Source organism: Marmota flaviventris, chromosome 8, assembly GCF_047511675.1.
Source record: "Marmota flaviventris isolate mMarFla1 chromosome 8, mMarFla1.hap1, whole genome shotgun sequence".
NCBI classification, from domain to species: domain Eukaryota; kingdom Metazoa; phylum Chordata; class Mammalia; order Rodentia; family Sciuridae; genus Marmota; species Marmota flaviventris.
In genome coordinates this window covers 58,940,673-58,963,257 of record NC_092505.1, presented here as the reverse complement: position 1 = coordinate 58,963,257, position 22,585 = coordinate 58,940,673, and the positions used below count along the sequence as shown (strand labels likewise).

General features: G+C 33.1%; 1 protein-coding gene across 2 annotated transcripts in view; it reads right to left on the bottom strand.

Annotated features, from left to right (window-relative positions):
- Positions 1 to 22,585, bottom strand: part of Gsk3b (glycogen synthase kinase 3 beta) — a 164,844-nt gene that overhangs the window by 11,619 nt on the left and 130,640 nt on the right. Inside the window, exons 9-11 of one of the 2 annotated variants that reach the window (XM_027935936.2) lie at positions 15,401 to 15,439; positions 12,516 to 12,702; positions 1,607 to 1,705 (exon numbers count right to left, since the gene is read on the bottom strand). In XM_027935936.2, coding sequence (XP_027791737.1) covers positions 1,607 to 1,705; positions 12,516 to 12,702; positions 15,401 to 15,439 — 325 coding nt within the window. The remainder of the gene's footprint in view (positions 1 to 1,606; positions 1,706 to 12,515; positions 12,703 to 15,400; positions 15,440 to 22,585) is intronic. The other variant, XM_027935937.2, reaches the window with a different exon arrangement.

Sequence of the window (22,585 nt, the reverse complement as noted above, 5' to 3'; positions counted from 1 at the left end):
GAAGCCGATTTTAAGTGTGTTTCCACTCACCAGACAAAAATGTTTAAAATGGTTAAAAATGTCACATGACAGGTCAGCTCCTCTAAAAGATAAAATTTTGATAGTTTGAGATGTATTGTTTATTATATGCAGCTAACTTAAGATGCTCCTATTCAAGCTGTTCCAAATAGAAATGCATCTATTGTAAAACCATGTTTCGGATATTAGTGTCATTCCTGATACAGAACAAATAAGACTATCATAAGAATCAAAGTATAGCCTAAGCTTACGTTTAATTGAAGTAATAAACTACACTAATGAGATCAAAGTTTTTCCTCTTTATAATCTCTACTATTATTTTGTTAATTTTGTGTATGATAATAAGGGAAAAGGAGAGGAAATTCACCTTAGGAATGCATCATCAACTCTTTTTCCTATCCCTAGGAAAGATACGGCACAAGATATCAAGCTAGCCTTTAGTCAGGAGTCAAATTCAGATGCCTGAAGCTCTAACCCTCCAAGATACACATTTTATAGATTGAGAAAACAAATAAAATACTTATTAGTAAAGTTCAAAGGACTTTCTCCAGGTAGCATGTGCTAGTGGAAATGGAGCTAAAAGAAACTTTCTTTATAGAATTTTCCTGGAAGGTAGGACATGAATGAGAATGAAATCTTTATTAGCAACATTGTAAAAATTGACTAAAAAGATTAAGACTGGACAGAAACTGCTTTATTTCAGACAATAGGAGATGGATTTTGACCATTACTGTTGAGTACTAAGAATTATAATGAAAGATTTTTTTTTAATTTCCTGCAACATAAATTCCCATAAGCAAATATGGTCTGATCTTTTTCAATGTGATAACTAAAAGAAAATGGCGTAAGCTTCTGCCACCAGTTTTTCTGTTTTTTTTTTTTTAAAGGGGGGCACCAAATTCTGAGCCCCTATTTGTGTTACCTATTATGTTTCTAATTTCATGTAAAATAGCATCCAGCCATTCTCTGGAGGAATTCAATTCATTCAAGAATTAGGGATTTTCAAAATATTTGTAACGACAGTGATTCTCATGAAATTAGGCCCTGCTATTAGCTGGCTTATGGGACCAGCAGCACACTCCAATTCTAACTTTGTAGTCTAGACAAGAATCTAGTCACACCTGGAGCTAAAACTTGGTTAAATGTATTTTCATTATACCTTTAGCCCTTCCAAATGATTAAAAATTATACCAATCTATATTGTATACTTAAAAATTTGCCTCCTCAGTATATTAATATCATTAACATTCAGGGGATAAAAAGAACTATAGTGAAATATCCTAAATAGCATTATATTGTACAAACTGTTTTCTGTTATAAGCATCTCATTTGATATATATTAACCAAGATATTAATTAGATATTTATATCTTATATATAAAGTACATACATGAAGTATTTATGGAGTGCTTTTATCTTGTGCATTTTGGAACTAAAGCAGTATTTTATTCACTTTTACTCATTTGGTTGTGCCTTTTTGGATCTTTAAATGAAATGAAATGTTTATACTTATCCTATGAAATGAAACAGGGGTAATCATCTTTTTAGAAAACAGAATATATTTTTATAGAAGACACTTATATCCTCACCTGAGGCTGCTGTGGCATTTGTAGGGGTGGAAGCAGCTGCTTGAATTCGGGCATGAGGAGGAATAAGGATGGTAGCCAAAGGTGGATTACTTGACAGTTCTAGAGAAGATAAGACACAAATATTAGAGCCCACTCTTAAATGTATATGAAATTATTGTATTATTAACAATAAGATACCAGTCTAACAAAAAAAGAAGACATAATGAACCTATATCCATCTCAAACCATATCAATGAGCTAGTAATCAACTTACACAGTAAACTCCCTGAAACAGAGCTTATTCTATCATTACTCTTGTTATGATATACAAAAAGGTGCTATCTGCTAAAATTAAGATATGTCTGAGAACTAAAAGTTAGAGAGTAAACATATTAGTAAGATAAGTTTCCATCTTGCATTGACTTAAATATGCCATCCAACTCTGGTAGTACTTAACTACAGGAATTGAAAGTGAAGGTTTTATAACAAGGAATATAAGTGCAGTCTATTTTGTGTCTGTATGTATATGTACATGTACAAGTATATGTACAGGCTAACCCACCCAACTATCTAGATACTCCTAAAAGCAGGATTTAAGAAACATCTATTTAAAATCTTATTGCTTTTTTAAAAAATATTTTTATCCAATTATATATATATATATATATATATATATATATATATATATATATACACACACACATATGTATATACAGAGAAAGAGAGAGATACACATATGTTGTGTGTGTGCACGCGTGCACGAATGCATGCAGCACTAGGGATTAAACTCAGGTGTAGGTGTGCTGTAACACAGAGCTACTCCCCCCCCCCTTCTTTTCATTCAAAAATTCAATCTTTATTCACAAATATTTTTTGAGGGTATTTTTGTGTGCTAAACTCTTCTAGTGCTGGATTACAGATTTAGACAAGCAGACAAGGACCAGATGCCCCACTAGTATAGGAGCTGGATGGTTCACAACTTGAATATGCCATGTGGCAGCAGGTCATACAAGGTCAGGTGGTGACAGGCTTTGAGGAATACTGTGAGGCCAGGGTTGGGAAAGGTGGCCATTCCCATTTCTGAAAAGGCTGTTACAGAATATCTGCAGGGATACAGTGCTAAAGTTCTCAGGAGACTTCACAGGGTATGACTCAGTATGGCAGGAACCAATGCTTATTTTTTTTTTCCTTTTATTCCCAGATTTCCCCAGTCCTTTTTATTTTGAGACAGGGTCTAAGTTGCTGAGGCTGGCCTTGAACTTGCAATCATTCTCTCTCAACCTCCAGAGTACCTGTGATTATAGGAGTGCACAATGTGGTCATCTCAATTCTATATTTTTTAACTTAAAAAAAAAAGACTGCTAGCTTTAAGTTGTGAAATAGGCTTTTTACCTGTATGTGATAAGGCTATTTCCGTCCACTGCATAGATTAGCTTTCTTTAAAGAATCAAGTTCTGTACAGGTACCTTAAGAAATAATTATTTTAAGGTTTGGAGATTTAGATCAGTGGCACAGTGCTTACCTCCTAGTACAAGGCCCTGGTTTTGACCATAGGAATTAAAAAAATAAAAATAAAAAGGATTGAACCTAATATTGTGGATCGGACATGTAATGGTGATGCGTGCTCTCTTTCTCTCTAATACACACACACACACACACACACACACACACACACACACACACTATATTTTTGAAGATCCTAAGCTATTTTACTTAAAGTCAGTCAAATTTCAACATACAATATTTTACTTAGGAAAACAAGCAAATTTTTGGTAACTGTAATGGCTTAATACCTTTCTGATTCTAGGCACATAAAAATATTAATGTAGTATGTAATAGTTATTCTTAATCAACCTGAAAGAAATTTAGATTTACCATCCCCATTAAAATTAAAATCTTCTAAAACAGACTTTTAAAAAATTCATCTATCCATCCACCTCCCTACCCACCACCCATTAATCTAATACTGAGCATAAAATAGTATGTTAGGTTGCAGAATACAGACAGAAAAAAGACAATCATCCTGTCTGGCAACGAAATGTACAATTGAACAAGCTGGCAAAAGAAAGGCATTCAACAACAGAAAAAAGAACACTGGAGTACACAAAGGGGGAATGAAAGTGAGGAGAAGAGGGACAGAATAGGGAAAGACAGTGGACTAAATCTAACCTAACTTCCCTATATACATATATGAATACACCAGAGTGATTCTCACCATCATGTACATTCTCAAGACACTAATTTTAAAAAACTACTATAATAGCAAAAAATCAGTAGAGTAAAGGAAAGGGAACAGGGAGGGGAAGGGGAAGTACTACGGGCTGAATTAGAACAAATATTTCATGTTTTTTATAATGATGTCAAAATAAATCCTATTGTCATGTATAACTAAAAGAACCAATTCAAAAAAAAGAAACTTGGTGAGACCCTGTCTCAAAAAGGGGATGGGGATGGGTATGTGGCACAGTGGTTAAGCATCCCTGCATCCTTGGTGTTATGGTTTGGATGTGAGGTGTCCCCTAAAAGCTCACATGTGAGACAATGCAATAAAGTTCGGAGGAGAAATGATTGGGTTATCTTAGCCCCCGTAGGGTGTGGCTGGAGGAGGTAGGAATTAGGGTGTGGCTTTGGTGTATGTATTTGTATCTGGAAAGTAGAGACTTTCTCTACTTCTTGATCACCATGATGTGAGTTGCTTCCCTCTGCCACACACTCTGCTATGATGTTCAGCCTTATTTTGAGCCCTCTAAAACTGTGAGCCCTCAAACAAACTTTTCCTCCTTTATAATTGTTCTGATCAGATCCTTTAGTCAGAGCATCAAACAAACTGACTGAAGTACCTGGGTTCAATCCCTGGTATAAACAAACAAACAGAAAAGATCTCTGACCATATGTCTAATATATAAGAGGAAACATGAAAAGGGAAAAGATTACCAGAGATTTTAATGCATGACAATGAAACAAACTACTGTCAAGATAATCTTCAAAATAAACTGGATATCGGTGATTAATGGTCACTTTCCTTATGGCTCACACTGTTATTTTCTCCTACTCATTTACATTCTCTTACCAGATCCTTACACCTGTCCTTCTGTGTATCTGCATGCCAGCTGAGAGCCATGATGGTTTTCTATCTTAGTATGGGGTAAGGGTATGTATAATGGTGTGTATACTGCCTTGGATAGGGAGAGATGGGTAGCCCATAAAGAGCAAAGAGAAGAAAATAAGAAGCTCTGGGATCTTGGGAGGCTTTGCTAAATCCAAAGACCTGGGAAAGAAGGATAGGAGATAGAGTATTTGTGAACTTTTTTGAGTCAAACACCCTAAAAGTTAATAGTTAAGTTCTGAAATTTTAATCACTGCTTGTTCTACATCTATCCAACTTCTATAATCCATTGTTCTTTTTCTCTTCCTTAATTATAAACATTCCTTAAAAGATCCACTGCTTCCATCTGTTGGTTATTTTCTACTTTAAAGAACTTGTTAACTGGAATAGCTTTTGCTTGTGTGAATGAGGAGGCCTTCTTGAACTTCTGCTACAGTCCTGTTCTTGTCACGAGTCTGTACCTTTCATGGTGAGAGATCACAGGCATTTCCATGGGACTGTCACAATTAGTCCAAAATAGCTTCATTTGTCTTTCACTCCCAACAATTACTACCTACTTCCAAGCAGTCTGTTTACTCATGGGAAAAAATAAGGAAACAGAGGCAGCAAGTGTGGATACAAACTGCAGCGAAACAACAAAAAACCAGTGGCATTTTGGAGGAGAGAAATAGCAAAGCAAAAAGTCCTTATCAGGATCAAGAAGTATATATATGTTTGAAGCAGAGAAGGAGTGTGAAGAAATTGAAACTGAAAAGTATGCTACTATTTGCTAAGCATGGATGCCAAGCTTGAGAGTAGGGAGAAAATGAAGGGAACAAGGAGGTTCAAGATATGAAAGCAGGGTTAACTTTGGAGAACTGAGAATTCAGAAACTAAAAGACAGGCGGGGTCTGAGCAGACTAACCAGTACCTTAGAGACATGGTTAAAAACAAAAACAGTAATAGGTTTCAAAAGACTAGAAAAGTTAATGCATGATAAGAATTTCTTCAATCAACTGGAGACACCAGGAAAACAATTCATCAAAAAACCAGCATATGCAAGGCCCTTAAATCTTTCATATTTAATGACAAAGAGAGAAAGGAGTGTGTCAAAGATCATGAATTCCAAGGTCTGGAAAAGTCAGACAGGTTTGATATTCTCTTGATGCTCAATCCTCAGCATCAGAAAAAATAAACAAAACAAAAAATAATCCTGCTAACATTTTGAACTCTGGAGAATCAGTCTAAGGCTTTCCTGTACTTATTTATATCATTAATTTATGTATCTCTAATATGTTCTACATTGGAGGCTTTAATTTCTCATTTTTTTCTTTGTCTTTATGGAGTCAATTCATTTTTATAATAAAAAATTTGGAGATAAAGCTTAAATATTCTTCAATCCAACTATATAATGACGAATGATGATGACGATTTTTAAATGAGAAAACTCAGGCAGAGATAGTCTTTGGCTAAGGTCTACAACTAACAACAACTATTCTCTAGTAACTAGTTAGAGGACACTAGACATTAGTGATTTACTCTTTTCACATGCAAAGCTGCAATTCATTATTGCCTTGGTATAATGTACACCACCAGTAATCTGGTTCTTCCTGGAACTCTATAAAACTACATAAAGAACTTTTAGTCAATGTATTAATTTTCTTGAGTGTTCCTATACCATTCCACATTCTTCTTAGTAGTATGTCTGAAGCAGTACAGCAGACCAAATAACCTCAGAAAAAATCACAGTAATTCTCAAATAAAATTGACAGTTCCTAGTCTAAAATCCTTGAATTGAATATAGTTGAATATAGTCAACACTATCTGTCCTTACTACTACAGTTGCCTTTCTCTTAGCCTATTCATAAATTTTCTCAAGCTCTCCTGTACTGTATATACTGGACTCATATTTCAATAACTAGAAGAATACTGCCTGATTATCTAGAAATTTTATGCTAGATTATTTATAAATTAAAGAATAAGTCAGATGTCAATTCTTTTGCCGTGTCCTATATGTAAAGAGTTTTTATCCCGTCTAAATTTATTGTTGCTATTATAAATTATATGTCTAAAGACCAAAATGCCTCATCTCTGGGGTCATAGTAATTTAAGAATAATATCAGAAGATACTTCATTACCTCAGGTCAATGAGAAACTGTGTTCACTTTAGACATGTTTGAGGGTAAAACAAGTTAGAAGAAAATGCTCAGGATATAGAAAGGCAGATAAGCAGATGAGCTGACCATAATTATGTCTATCAATACTTCATAGCAGAAACATAGTTTAAAACCCACTGTTGCAAAAATGATAAAACCTTCTAATTATCATAAATAATGAATTATTATAATATTTATAAGTAAGTAGTCTATTGGTTTCAAATGAAACAAAAAATTTTTGATGAGCTGGGCTTTTTGAACACTTATTTTTATTGCTCACCACCATTTCTAATTCCGTTTTCATCAGCTCCTATTTTTGTAACATATTACTATACACTTTTAAAAAATCTCTTTCTCTTTTCATTTTTGTTGCTTTCAACCTTTTAGTCTTTTAAAAACTTGTTTTCTAGAATCCTTTTCCTATTTCATCACCTGACTTCTTAATTTTTAGATATTCTTGCCTCTCTACCTTAAAACATTCAGTTTGCCTCTACCTGTTGCCCTGTGGCTGCCCCAAATATCCTATTTTAACTCTCGAGTTCTTCTGAATTCCTAAATCACTGCTTTTTTCTGTCTATAGTCAGTCTGCCATCATTCCACCTTATTTCCCTAGAAAACTATCATTCTCTCACATAACCCAGCTTTTTAAAATGGAGATGGGTAGATTCTTCAAATTAAGTCATTCTAATGTGAATGGTTGATAATCCTTACCCACCCCAAGCCCCAACCCTATCCTGTCCTATAACTTCATGAGGACAAATACTTGCTAAAATTCTTTCAATTGTTAAAACTGTACAAATTATGTAAAAAAAAAAAAAAAATTGGGACTACAGATGCGTGTTGGTGGAATTAGGGGCAAACTCCACTTTAAACATAAAACAACTTACTTCCTAATATATTCCAGCCTTGGAACAGACAATAATACTGATCCCTATTGAATTTTCCTGATTCCATCTGCTTCCTGGAATTGATTCGGCTATGTCCAACCTTTCATATTTAATGACAAAGAGAGAAAGGAGTGTGTCAAAGGTCTGGAAAAATCAGACAGGTCTGATATTCTCTTGAAGTATGGATTCGGGCAGTCAGAAGGATCTGAAAGTTTCCTGTCCCATATTTGTTCATCTCTCTCCTTCCTCTAGCTATCTCTTGTGATTATATGAATGTACTACTAATTACTGTTTATGGTTAATTTTCATGATACTGTAATAAACAGCAAAGTGAAGTTAAATTCTGGTGTAAGTTTTACTTTAATTAAAATAACACTGTATTTTACTCAAGTGTTTAATATTTCTTATTTGGTTTATATGGCAGATTTACTTTACTAATTAAAACAATAACAATAACAACCAGAGACAGCATTAGAAATGCCCAATAAATACTGGTTGTATAAATTAATAAACTCTGTGTTTACTTGAAGTGCCACGTATCAAATATTCTAACATTCACTGAGCACCTACTGTATATGTATCAGGGATTATCTTTGTTTTATTTGGGGTAAGAGTGCAAATGAAAATCCTCACTACTTACTCCCAACAAGGATTCTTTGAATTCTCCCTAGCTATATAATCAAGTGGGGATTCATTCTCCTTTTTCAATCTCTTGCATTACAAATTTACAATTTCTGATCATTCTTTAATTATTATCCATTAGTCTTTAAAGTTTCATCTGCACAAGTTACATCTTTGCTTTAGAAAACAAGATCACCATTTGGAAACACTGCTTCAAAATGAGAATATACAGTATCAAGTAGAATGCCATCAAATAATATCTCTTCCCTGGATGGTTATGTCCTTATATGGAAGGAGTGTTTAAGAACAATAATGATTTAGAAGTTTAGAGAAAAAACAGTGATAACAACTCAGATTCAGAATGGCTGCTAAACCAGGGCATTTTAACACTTAAAAAAAAAAAAACGAAACAAAAAAGAGGAAGGGATTATTTTAAAATAATGATACTTCCAACTTAATATATCTTTAATCTGATGAAAAATGATTCTCAGGATATATTTATAAGGTTCACTACAAAGACTCATGTTCATCTTTTTTCACCGATATTCAGAAAGTCACATAATACTTTGAAAGCCACAGACAGTATGTGTTTATACATATTACATCCAAATATATATGTACTCTTCTAAATCAGAAAAACATATACACACTTAGAGACATTTTTATTTGCTCTCAACCTTTTACTGTCTTTTAAAAACTTGTTTTCTAGAATCCTTTTTCTATTTCATCACCTGATTTCTTAATTTTTAGATATTCTTGTCTCTCTACCTTAAAACATTCAGTCTGCCTGGGTCTACCTGTTGCCCTGTGGCTGCCCCAATCCTATTTTAACTCTATTTTAGTTCTCCTGAATTCCTAAATCACTGCTTTTTTTTCTGTCTATAGTCAGTCTGCCCCCATTCCCTCTTATTTCCCCACAAAACTATCATTCTCTCACATAACCCAGCTTTTTTAAATGGGAGATGAGTAGATTCTTCAAATTAAATCATTCTAATTTGTCTATGGGCAAATATTACATTTTAAAATACCAAAATAAAATAATACTCATTCTTTTTAAAAACTTCTATAAATATTAGACATGTATGGATAGTTTGAACTAATTTAGACTTCTTGAAATTAAGCTTTTTCTTTATTTTAAAAAGCACTTATCAAGTCCTGGTCCATTATATTGCAATAATCTTAGGACAATAATGAGATACCACTTCACATTCACCAGGACGGCTATTTAAAAAGAAAGGAACTAGGAAGGATGGACTGAAGGTAGGTAGGAAGGTGACAAGTGTTGGCAAGATGTGAAAAAATTAGAACTCGTGTACACTATTAGTAGAAATGTAAAATGTGCAGCCTTAGGAAAATAATTTGGTGGTTCCTCAAAAAGTTAAACAGAATTATCATGTGATTTAGTAGTACCCAAAGAATGAAAAACAAATATTCAAACAAATATTTGTACATGAATGTTCACAGCAGCACTCCTCACAATAGCCAACCCAAATGTTTGTAAGTCAAGAATGAATAAGCAAAATGTGACGTATCTGCATGATGGAATATTAATCAGCCAGAAAAAGGAATGAAGCACTAATATATGCTATGTGGATGAACTCTGAAAACAACAAGAAAAAGAAGGCAGACATAAAAGACCTATATTTTATGACTTCACTTAGATACAATATCCAAAATAGGAAGATTCAGAGACAGAAAACAAATTGTTCCTAGGGGATGGGAGAGGGGTTAATGGGGAGTGACCATTTAACAGGGGCAGGGTTTTCTTTAGATGCAATGAAAGTGTTCTGGAACTCGATAAAGCTGGTAGTTGCACAACATTGTGGATGTATTAAATAACACTGAGTTGTTTACTTCTTAAAAAAAATTCTTAACTTTACATGAATTTTATTTCAGTTTTTAAAAAAGCTTAAGAAACTCATAGAATTTGTTTTAAAATTTTTATTTTCTTTAGTAATAATAAATCTATTTACCATAAATATCATGTAGTATTTGAGGTTTTACCAAGTTATTCACCTGACAAGGGGCTTTCTTGATTATCAAGGGTACATATATATTTGGATGTAATCTGTATAAACACATACTGTCTGTGGCTTTCAAAGTATTTTACATGACTTTCTGAATATCAGTGAAAAATAAATTTACATGAGTCTTTGTAGTGAACCTTATAAATATATCCTGAGAATCATTTTTCTAATAACTAATCTTTGGAAAGACTAGTACTTTCCAAAGTACTCTTTGGAAGGACAGTGTGAAAAAACCTCAACCAATAAGGGTTTGTGAAATTTTAATGTCGCTTGACAAAAATGATCAGAAAAAGAAGGAACTTAACACTAAGTAGTTCCTAAGGTTGATACTCCACAGTTGCAAGTGCAGATGTCATTCTATCCAAGCCTTTAGAGATCACTTTGAAAAGCAATCCAGAACAGTTATATTGTGTACATAATAAACATATACCTATAGAACAAAATAAAACCTGCAAATGGGTACTCAAGATTTTCCAATGGTGTCCTTCTATAGACTTAAAAAATGCTTCATATAAAAAAATTCAGGTGACTTAACCTAAGAAATTAGATGGTTCACAAAATAGCTCTATTTGATTACAAATACAAAGATGTAAAAGACATGTAAAAAAATTTGAATGAAATTGTTTTATAAAAGTTGAGATGTTAAAAAAAGCAAAATTCCTTATGTAATATATGATTTTAATATATTCAAGTTATCAAATCTGTTTGGGATTTTGGGAAATGAGAGATTATCTTGGATTCAAGAATTATCAAGCCAGGCATGGTGGATGCTCTGGTAATCCCAGTAATTCAAGAGGCTGAAGCAGAAGGATTGTAAGTTTGAGGCCAGCCTCAGCAACTTAAGGAGGCCCTAAGCAAATCAGCAAGACCCTGTCTCAAAAAATAAAAAGGACTGAGAATGTGGCTCAGCGATTAAGTACCACTGGGTTTAGTCCTTGGTACGGAAAAAAAAAAAAAAAGAAAGAAAGAAAGAAAAGATTTATCATTTATCAATATGTATATTAGAAAAGAAATTTTGAAAAGAACTATATTATAAATATTAAACGGTAGCTCCCATTTACTAATATTCTTCTTAAAACAGATAATCAGGACCCTAAATTCCAAATGGTTTCTGATCAGCTTACATTCTTTTTTTTTTTTTTAAAGTTAAGACTATATCAGCATTGCTAGTGTTACAAAATATTGATAGTTTAAGTTTACAGTGTGCTTTACTATCTACTGGAATCTTCAATATCTACCACTTACGCCACACAACCTTCCACATTCAATTTTAGAAAAGTTTAGATATGTGGAAAACACATTCACCTTCGAATAAAGGAAGTTTCTCATTCGTGGTCACACAAAGTTCTCTATGTCCATTCTATATTTTTTTAGCCTAAGCTTACTGCTCAGTAATCAAGATACACATCACCCATTTCTTGTTTTATCTCCCTGGAATAAAAAACTTTATGCTCAGTTTAAGAAGAAAATCACATTAGCAGAAGCAATGTGACTGACTGACTGAATGAATGAATGAATGATTTGGGGGTCTTAATCAGAGAGAAAGAAAAAGTGAACATACAAATGTAGAAATGATGAAGAAATGACTATCCCTAAGTTTTTTAGAAATGAATGCACAAACTCAGTTTTCCTTTCAATGTTTTCTTGGCAGCAGTAGTGGGTACCAAGTCACAAAGGAGATGGAAATTTCTCTGTCTATATCTCTCATATAAGTTCTTAGAAAGGGGTTACAGGACTCCAATTCTCCCCTTGCTTATAAAATAACCCATTTATAAAAATACAGCCACCAATTTATTTCTAGGTTTTAAAAACTTGATGCTGATACTTAGGAAGCAAAAATGCTAATTATATATTAATCTTATTAGTGATAAATCTCACCCAATGAAATGTCTATAAACTTCTCATGTGCCAAAATTAAATGTAATCTGCTACAAATAAAAGCAAGTATCCTTATTTCAAAAATTTTATCTGTCACTATTTTGTTCAAGGCCATACAAAAATTGGACTAATAAATTATAGGGTGCTTCATACCTCCATAAATGCTTACTAATATATCTACTGTTGTTCTCCACAGATTTTCATTAACAGAGTCTCATTCCATATCCAGTGTGCACCTTTCCCAGAAATGGTTAAGAGTTTAGTGTTTGGAATTACCTTGGGTGGTGAAGTTGAAGAGTGCAGGTGTGTCTCGCCCATTTGGTAGTTTGACATTTGGGTCCCTCAGTTCATCAAAAAATGAATGTGCACAAGCTTCCAGTGGTGTCAATCGGGCAGTTGGTGTATACTCCAGCAGACGGCTACACAATGCAATTGCCTCCGGTGGAGTTCGGGGTCGGAAGACCTGCAGTACAAAAAGAGGAAAGAACAGTTAATATTTTATTATTAAAAACCTAAGCAAATAGCTCTCTGAGTAATGAGTTAATTCCCACCTGTACAAAAACATGGTTGCATTTGGGAAAGGAACCTTGTAGGATAAAAAAAGTTAACTGCATATGATTCGCCACACTGGGGTAAACTGCTAATTTTAAAGACTATGTGAGAAAAGCTCAGAGAAAAATCTACATAAGCTAAACATAAAGCAATATAATTAAACATGCATATAAAATATATCAGGCACATGGGAAAGGCTGAGTTTTGGAGGCAAGCACAACAAAAAGAGCATTAAAAAAAATCTTCAAAGTTTTGACTACTGTGGCAGTAAATAAAAGATTGCCTCTCTGGTGTCAACAACTGTTGATAATGGATGGCACTATTCAAATTAAGAAATCAATAATTTTTCTAAAAAGAAAGAAAAGCTGTTATTCTAAGTCTTCTAATGCTAATAATTGGTATTATTTTCTCAATATACAAAGCCTATCATTTACTTTGACAAAATGTTTGATGTTTTCTTCAAGTAACTGTTATCATGAATGTGGCCAGATCACTCTCATTTGAATTAATTTGAATGAATATTCTAAGGCTTTTTTCAGGAGCGGATACTGTCTTTTTCATTAAAAGCTACAAAAAAAAAAAAAAAAAAAAGTCACAGAAATAGGAATCTAAAGGCTATATTGAAATAAAATGTAATTAACTTGATTAAAAGAAGAGATAGCTTTCTACTCATCAATGTCTTAAAATGAATCAAAACATAAAATTATGAAAATATATTTCAACCTAAAGTATGGCCAGTTAAAGGGTAAAGAAGGAGTAGAAATAAACAGAAATGAAATTAAATGTCCAAAAGCCTCTGAAATCAAATAAAAACGAAACATACAACTTTTGATAGAAAGAACATACAACCAAAATAAAAGTTATGGTGCAGAAATATAAAGAAAAACAGACATGCATAAATGGAGGGCAATAGACCCATAAATGAGGAAAGGACATGCAGAGGTGATAGGGCATAAGGCATGAAGGACTCTGGGAGGCTAAGATTTCCTAATGAGAATGGTTCATATAACATCTGGATGTTCACTTAGGCCAAATGTAGGATAGAATTAGTTACAACCAGAGTTCTTTAAATATTTAAAAGAATAAGAATACTTTCTACAAAACTACTGAAAACTGGTTGTTGTTGGGTTTCTTTCTTTCTTTTTTTCCTTTCTCTTGTTTTTGCTTTTGTTTTTACATAGTTTGTTACTGAAAGATTATTTTCCATGGGAATTGAGAGACTGAGTTGATAGGATCTTAGAAATTAATTCAGATCTTTAAAGGTCTTAGTCAATATTGGCTATGATAGAAAGCCCTTTGTATGGTCCAAAACAGACTTCGTCTTTATTTCTGAGAATTTTGATTGTCTCCATCAAAGAAACCTTAAAGCGATCGTATTATTTAAAATGTTTAGATCTTCCACTATTATTTGCCATTTTCCCCTCTCTTGCTTTAAGAGAGACGAATATGACAATAATCAAATCCAGAACGCAAAATAAAAATGGTCAGAGGAAAAACTCAGAAAATTTATCATAAAAATATTAAACACTACTGACATATTTTATTCCTGAGGGCAGATTGAATCTACTTGACAGTATATAGATTAGTTTGCTAGCTAATCCAAAATGCTTTGGTACCAATAATAGTGTCATATAACTAGAATTAAATACAGTAACAAAAACTAAATATTTCTAAACTTCAACTATAGGGAACCTAGGTGGTGAGTTATATAAAATAAAAAATTCATATTTTAATAACAAACTCCTGTTTATTATCTTTATCTTGTTAAAGGTATGAATAAACCAGTACTGTAAGCTTATTTCTGATTATGTTTAAAAAGCCCCTAGCCCCTGGTATTTTACTGGCTTTGAGTGATTACCCATTTTGGTTCTAAGACATATATTAGCTTATGTTGTCAGAAATCCTAACTAATGGAGTTAAAGAGCTAAAAATAATACAGATAACAAGTAATTCCAAGAACCTACATTAAAATCAAGATTAAACCTTTCTTTTTTTTAAAAAAAAAATATCTTCTGTACTTTAAATCCTTTGAGAGATTTTTCATAAGAAGAACCCTGGTTCAGTACTCTGTGGATAAAGGTTAGTGGGAAATTATGTGGGGTCAAAACCCAGTATCTTTCAGAGTTTAGATTTCTGACCATAATATAGGATGTGATAGCATGCAATTTTCAAAAATTACTGTACAAATTAGAAACTAGCTCTTCTGAATTTCCTTTGTGTCTAAAGTAAAGGAAACCAGTAACTACTAAAATTTGGCTTTTAATAAATAAGTTTCAACTGCTATATCATTTCTTACTCACTGAAATAGCTCAATACTTAAAAACCTTTGGTTTCATGAATCTTCATCAATGTTTATTCTTACAAGAATAATAATTTTAAAACCTTACAATTTCTGTCAATGGTTCACCTAGGAGACTGACAATCTAAAAATGTAACAAGAAAATCTATACCATACAATGAATAAAAAATAAAAATCATAGCCTCCTACATTTTTACTAGCACATTTCAAGAATAAACAATTGTTTAGCCTTTCAAAAAATGCACCCCCCCACCCAAGTTTTATAGACCTGCCCTGTAAATTTTTTGGGGAAAAAAAATAAAGTACATACCCGCACTCCTGAGGTGAAATGTCCTGTTCCTGACGAATCCTAAAGATGATAATGCAGTGAAATAATCCAAACAGGGAAGTCAATCCAAAAGAGAATAGTCCAGCAAGGAAAAATATATCCAATGTTATAAGAAATCCATGGTGTAGGGGGACACAGAAAATGTTTATACAGTTATAAACTTTAAACATTAGTCTCCACAGTAGCAAGTCCAAATTTTAAAAATTATTTCACCACAGTGTATGCAAAAATTTTTTTTGATTGTGCAATGGTGAGGCACAGTAAAGAAACATTTAAATTTTATTTTATCATGTTCCAATGCCAGTGTGTTTATTAAAAAAATACAAAACCAAAAAAAGTTAAAATCAAAATGAAATCTAGAAGTAAAGTTCCCAAAGTAAAGTGGTCTTCTACGACCTGGATTTATCATCCATAGACGTGGCTGGGAGGGGGCATATTAGCCTGCTTTTAAAGATATATGTTCCCAATATACTAATTTTTCTCAATTAATGTGTCCCAGTTACACAGTATAAACATTTTTTTGCTAAGTTATTAGTTACAAGAGAAATGTATTAAATATATTTAATTTATATTACTATAGATTTCAAGCCAGATATTTTCAATTTGTGTGAGCTAAGAAGGATCAGGCCACCGCGGATTATTCTCCAGTTTTGGATTGACTTCCCTGCTAAAAGATGTTATTTGCTGACAGTCTCATTATTTTAGGATTCTTCAGGAAATTGACATATCATCTCAGGAGTGCGGGTATAAACTTACTTTGTGTATTGTGGGCTCTACCCCCTCATACCCTTGCACCCATTACTTAAGAAAAATAAATAGAGAGCATTTCTTTCCTTTTTGGAAAAACTTACTGAAAAAAAAAATCCTAAATCTTTGAGCACTACAAATTCAACAACAGTTCCATCTGCAAATATGCCCAATTCACCCACCAAAAGCTAAACAAAAATGTATACAATAAACAATACAACTAAGGGACAGTCACAGTTACAGGTGACATGCATAGTAATGTACACCAACACCTAGGCACAACGGAGCCAAATATATAAGGGAGGTAGCAGGGTCTATTATGTCTAGGCATTGAGAACAAACAAACAAACAAAAAAAGGGCAGAACTCACCAGTAGCTGTGAACACCCTTGGCTATTCTAAGAGAATGTAACATTCTTTTAGGATAGTTTCCAGTGGGGGAATTAAATATTTTGCAAAATAAATAATCCGCGGATTACTTTTAGTCTGCAGACTAAAATTTAGTACATGGATTAAAATCCAGCCCATCAGAATAAAACAATCTCAAAACAACCACGTGGACAAAAATAGAAAACCATATTAAAAAAACTGATAGCACAAAGTAAAACTGAACTGGGCCAACTAATAATTAGTGCGCAGACTAAATATGGCCAGCCAAGTATGCAGCAAGGCCATGGAGACCCCAAAACACCCCTTTAAAAACTAACAACAAAAGTAGTAAAACGAAATAAAACAAAGCAAAAACAAAAGGGAGGGGAGTAAGGGGGGAAGAAAAGGAAAGAAAGCAAAAATAAAGAAAAGAGGAAAAATTCAAAAGAACTAAACAAACCACTGACATGAACTTTTAAAGTGATTCAAATACTACCTCACCTATGCAGCAACATATTAAATTGAAATAAATATCAACTCTCATCACAATTACTAGTCCACAGAAGAACCTAACAGAAAAAAAGTTTTTTTCAAAAAGGAAGTCTCTGTGGTATTGATCAAATGCAAACAAATCCTTAAATAAAGAATTATTCAAAATAAATTTGCATTTGGAAAACTCAAAAATGACAGAGGCAATTTTTTCTCTATGTTTTTTAGAACATACTTTGGCCATCGAAGTTCAACCTACAGCTAATTGTTACAACTGAATCAAAAGCCCTTTAAAATGGACATTTATAAACAATCATATGCAACCATATCAAGGCCCCATCATGGCATCAGCTTTTACCAACTCTTGTACTATGCAGCCAATCAGAGCAATATAAAAATGTCTACTTTTTATGGTTATGGACAGTAACAATTAATTTCATAGAATATAGACAAGTACTATGACTGTTCCACACAGCTTCTTCTCACTTTTCTGGTCATACACAAAATTTAAAAACTCCTAATTTTGAAAACTGATAAAAATATTCCTAAAGAGCAATTCCAATATTGGCTATCAAGTAATCTATTAATCATCTAAAATTATTTGTAATTTGTAACCCTAAATATAGGATTAGAAGTGAAACAATATATGGATCTGTTGAATGACTGTATATGTTAATTAAGTATGAAAATTAAGTCTACCTAAGTGTTTTTATGTAAAACATAATTCAATAATTAATCTGTCTACACTATTTTTAGAAACATTCTTTGGTGGTATTTTACATGGTTTTATAATTGGTCTAATGATGCAATGACATATGAGGTAATTCATTTTAATACTATCAGAAATGATTACCAGCAGCTATGGAAAACTAACTTTCAGAGAGTCCATTAGCCAACTTTAAATACTATGTATTTAACAGGGTAGAAACACACTCAACATAGCTCAAGCCTACTGAACAAATACGTTTTTCTAACCTTTGAAGATATCAGTTCCTAAATTAAGGTGAAGAAGGTTGAACTTAAGAAATCTGAAGAATCCTTTCATTACATCACAACAGTTAGTGTTCAGTGAATTTTAGCTGTGTAATTAAAAGGATGAATTTTTTCCTGAGCTCCATTACACACAAGAAAAGGTACATGTAGACATCAGCATTTAACTATGCAATGTAATTTCTTTCTCTAATGTTATCTACTGACGAAACAGTACAATAGCACACCAAAGTGTGATTTCCCAAATGTCCACTTAAATAATTTTAATCTTTCATTCTTCACAAAAGTGTTATTACAGTCAGACTGGCCTTTCCAAAAATACAGGAATATTTTCTTTTCATCCATACACCCCCCCCCCATCTTAAGAGATATTCACCCAGGCTATGATAATTCCTAACTTTTTCCATACCTAAGGCAAATCCTAATTCTCCTTCAATAGCTCACTCTTCTATCATTGATAAGGAGACTTCTCTTTTCCCTCTATCACCTTTATTAAAGGTCTGCTGTATAACAACTACAGTATATGAAACACCTGTGAACATTTACAGTACATAATCAAGTATATGGTTACATAGTATTTTATGTCCTTCAGTACTTGCTTCAACTAAACTTTTCAACTGGACTATGTTTTACTTCTTTTGCATCCTTTATGGTTCCCAGCACATCACTGGTTACATAGAACACACAGGAATTAAAGAATAAACAATTAAAAAAAAATAGATTTTTGCCTTCTTTTTCAACCTACTCCCAATCCCATGCTCTGTCCCCCACAAGCAGTCTTTAAATTAATGTCTTGGTATTTTTACTTTTTTACATTATTCCTCTCACATGTAGATTAGCCACTCTAGGAGATAGATTTTAATGTATATGGTTTCCTGAAAAGAAATGGGAATTTTTAGCCAGGATAAACTGAAAAGTGAGGAAGTCTATTAACACAGGAAAATATTAAAAGGGGAGAGAAGTGATTATTCTAGCACTAATAAAGATACAATTTTAGTAGAGAACATACTTCATGCACTCATGAGACAGGTGATAATGGATTCATACAGTGTTTAGGGCAGAGGGGGTTTAAGTAATAATTTGAGAAATAATTTAAAATGTGATTTACCAAAACAACGTAGTTGGATCTGAGGATCCAACAGAAATTCCCAACATGGTTTATATTTTCTTGGATACTTGTAAATGAAATGAGTAAGACACACACACACACACACACACAGAGAAGATAAAGCAATTTTTGTTTTGCACTTTGCAGTCCTCTCTGAAGGCATTTTGCATAATGGTTGAAACAGATAAGTTTTTAAGTTCTTAAAAATTTTGTAATGAAAAGGCAAGGAGAAAAAAAAGTAAGACTATGAAGAAAATCTAAAAAAAAGGTAATGGCTCTTTTTTGTTTGTTTAGCTCTAAGCATAGATAACCAATAACTTGTCTAGTCTAAAATGATCAAATGATTCTTTTGATAGCTGAAGACCTCAGAACTCAATTACCTGCTTACTTTGTTGGAAATACTAGCATCCACACTGTCAACAGTGTTCTAAGAAATCAAGTATGCAAGGATTGTTTATGGGGATAACGCTTTTGGGGATACTTACCCAATGACTTATATTGTCCATAAAACCTATGGCAGGTTTGACACTTAACCACTGAGTATTAAGCTATCATATATGCCCCACATTTGGCAACAAACATTTTAAAGTAATTCACTTCCGTATTATCATTATAAAACAAATTAGCAACTGCTGTAATACACATGTGGTATGACTTGGTAAGTTGCCTCAGGAGTTACATGGTAGGAATAATCATGGAGAACTTAGACAAGCAAATATTTCATGGGAGAAGTGAGACTTGAGATCTTGAGGAAGGTTAAGACTTCGTAAGCAGAGGGGAAAAAAAAGAACATTCTAAAAGGTGATGTTGGGTGGGGGTGGTACCAACAAGAGGTAGAAATGAATGTGGTTTCTCTAGGGAACAATTAGGATTTTGGTTAGACTGGAAAATTCAGCATGACTGCATGGCCCCTTCAAAGTAGGCTACCGGCTGAACAAGACTCCCATATGTACGTAACATATTAAGTAGCACTAAATATAACTGTTAAAGAGATCAGAGCCCTTGGGATTCTAATCTACTTCCTCTACAAACCAGTTATGTCATTTATGACTTCTATTATTCTGAAAGAATATTCATTTATCTGTCACTTTACTGACCTCATAAAATTATTTACTACCAGAACAAAATGAAATTTTTTGTCTCCAGAATTTAAACAAAAAGGCATCAGAATCAAGTACTCAAAAGGGGGAGGGGGGTAATAGTTGATACATATCTACATGATAGTAGATATATATATAATCTTTTTAGAAATCCCTATCTGCTATAACTAGACACTAAATTTTTAAGTTTTTTAAAAATTAGTGCATTGTGAATATATATAAAGGTAAAATTAACTGTGTTATATTTATTCATATATGTCCATAGGAAAGTCTGATCAGATTCATTCCACCACTTTAAATTCATTGTCTTATAACATGCATTTACAGATAGAAGAAGTTGGAGAATCTGGGAGACTAGGTTCGAGCAACTAGATAATTGAGGAAAGGCTAGGAGCAGGACAAGAACAGTCTCCTATTTTTCTGGAAAGAAAAAGTAGAAAAGATCAAGAACTGTTACAGAGTAATCTGTTATCCAAACTGGGTTACTTTTGAGAATAAAGGGGTATCAATTAATAACTACATTGGATAGGCAAAAATCAGGACACAGATCACCAATTGTCATTTTATGTATTATATGCCAAATGTCCTTAAAGGCTTTGAGAAATCAGAAAGAATTTAAAATAGGAAGGACTATGAGTCTAACATATACTATTAGGAAAGCTAACACTGACAGCAACAAGGAGAATGGATTAAAATGATGTAAAACTGAAGGAAGGCAATCAGGAAGTAATAGGTTGTTTTATAATTCTATGATATGGCAATGGTATAAACTAAAGTCAGGCCAGTGGAAACAGAATAAGAGGACAAATAAGAGAACTATAATGGAGGCAGAATGTTCACATTTATTCATAATTAAAATAACCCTTATAAGCATATTATAGTTTTATTTTCAAAAGAATCACAAGACATGGCAGATAATCACTGTCTTACAAAAAAAAAAAAAAAAAAAAAAAGTAGACAGAAACATAGAAGCAGCAGTCTTTCAACTAGATCCTCAGTTCCTAATAGCCTGTCATCTATCCATTCCTCCCTGTACTAAATGCAGAAATTAAGCTTCTTCTCTTTCTCCAACCAATCTCAACCTACTTTTGTAGCACTTATTTTTGCTTTTAATCTCATTTTTCTTTTTTGAAGTACAATATATACCAATGCAGAGGACTTTATTTTCCCACCTTCCAGTAATGGTTCCTATTTAAAACATAGCACCTATTTCCTTTCCTACTTAATCCACAAGTACTTTAATGAATTAGGTTGCACTTGCTATTATGTAATAGTCAAGGGCAACTTAATGGCTTTTTAAATCCTCAAGATACCTGCCACACAACATGCTCGGATTATCTCAGTGTTTTTGTTTTTCCTCTATAACTTTCCTATATACCTGTATTCCCTTATCTAACTTTTTCCATGGAACACAGTTTTACCATTAATTTTATTTTTGCCCATGTTTTTGAGAATACCAGCTACCAGTCCTAGTGATTTAGCTATAATACAATGCAGCCCAGGAAACCAGGGTTCCCATGCCCAAAGCTTCAGGAAATGGGATTGAAGTGGATTCTAACGGAAGACAGCAATAAAGAAAAGGCAATTCTTGTTTCCAGACTCCAAGGGTAGACTCTCTTCTTTAAACAACATTATGCATGCTTTTAAAATGATACCACTGGCTGCCTAGCATAACACAGCATTTCTTAAATTGCTGTTCAGTATTATAATTGGGGGAAATAAAGAGAGAGGGGCTAAGTTTTCCCTTGGTGTCTTAAGTTTTGTGTTTTCATTTTAATCATAATCTTTTTTTTTTTTTTTAATCACATCTTCTGATCATCTAGCTGACAGTAGAACCATGGAGTTTCTCGCACCACCCAAGTTTGTGTGTACCAATGAGAAATTAACACCAATCTGCTTATTATACAATGCATTTATATAAAGTGAAAACAAAATTATGTCAAAGAATACTACGTGAATGAAGGGTTCACAATAATTTTAACAGACGGAAAAGAGAGGAGAATTAAGTTATTATTCTACACATTGAACAGGAATGGAAATCTAAGTAAAAGGGCTTTATAATTCAAGGTTGAGAAACATTAGGGATGTTATAGAAATAGCCAGGAATCTGGGAAAGCAGAGGAAAGTTAAAACCATAAAAATTTACCACAGCTCTTCTGTTGGCTATATTTTAATTATAATAAATCAATGCTTTTGTACCACTCTGGCTAATTGTTCTACTGGAGAGAAATAATCCAGGGTAAAAATGTAGAAAATGACACACACTAATGTTGGTGGCAGTGTTAATTAAAAAATAAATAAATAAGGACAGGGACTGTTAAATAAGATTCTATGACCTCAATTTCAGCACTACATCTGTTGGTTA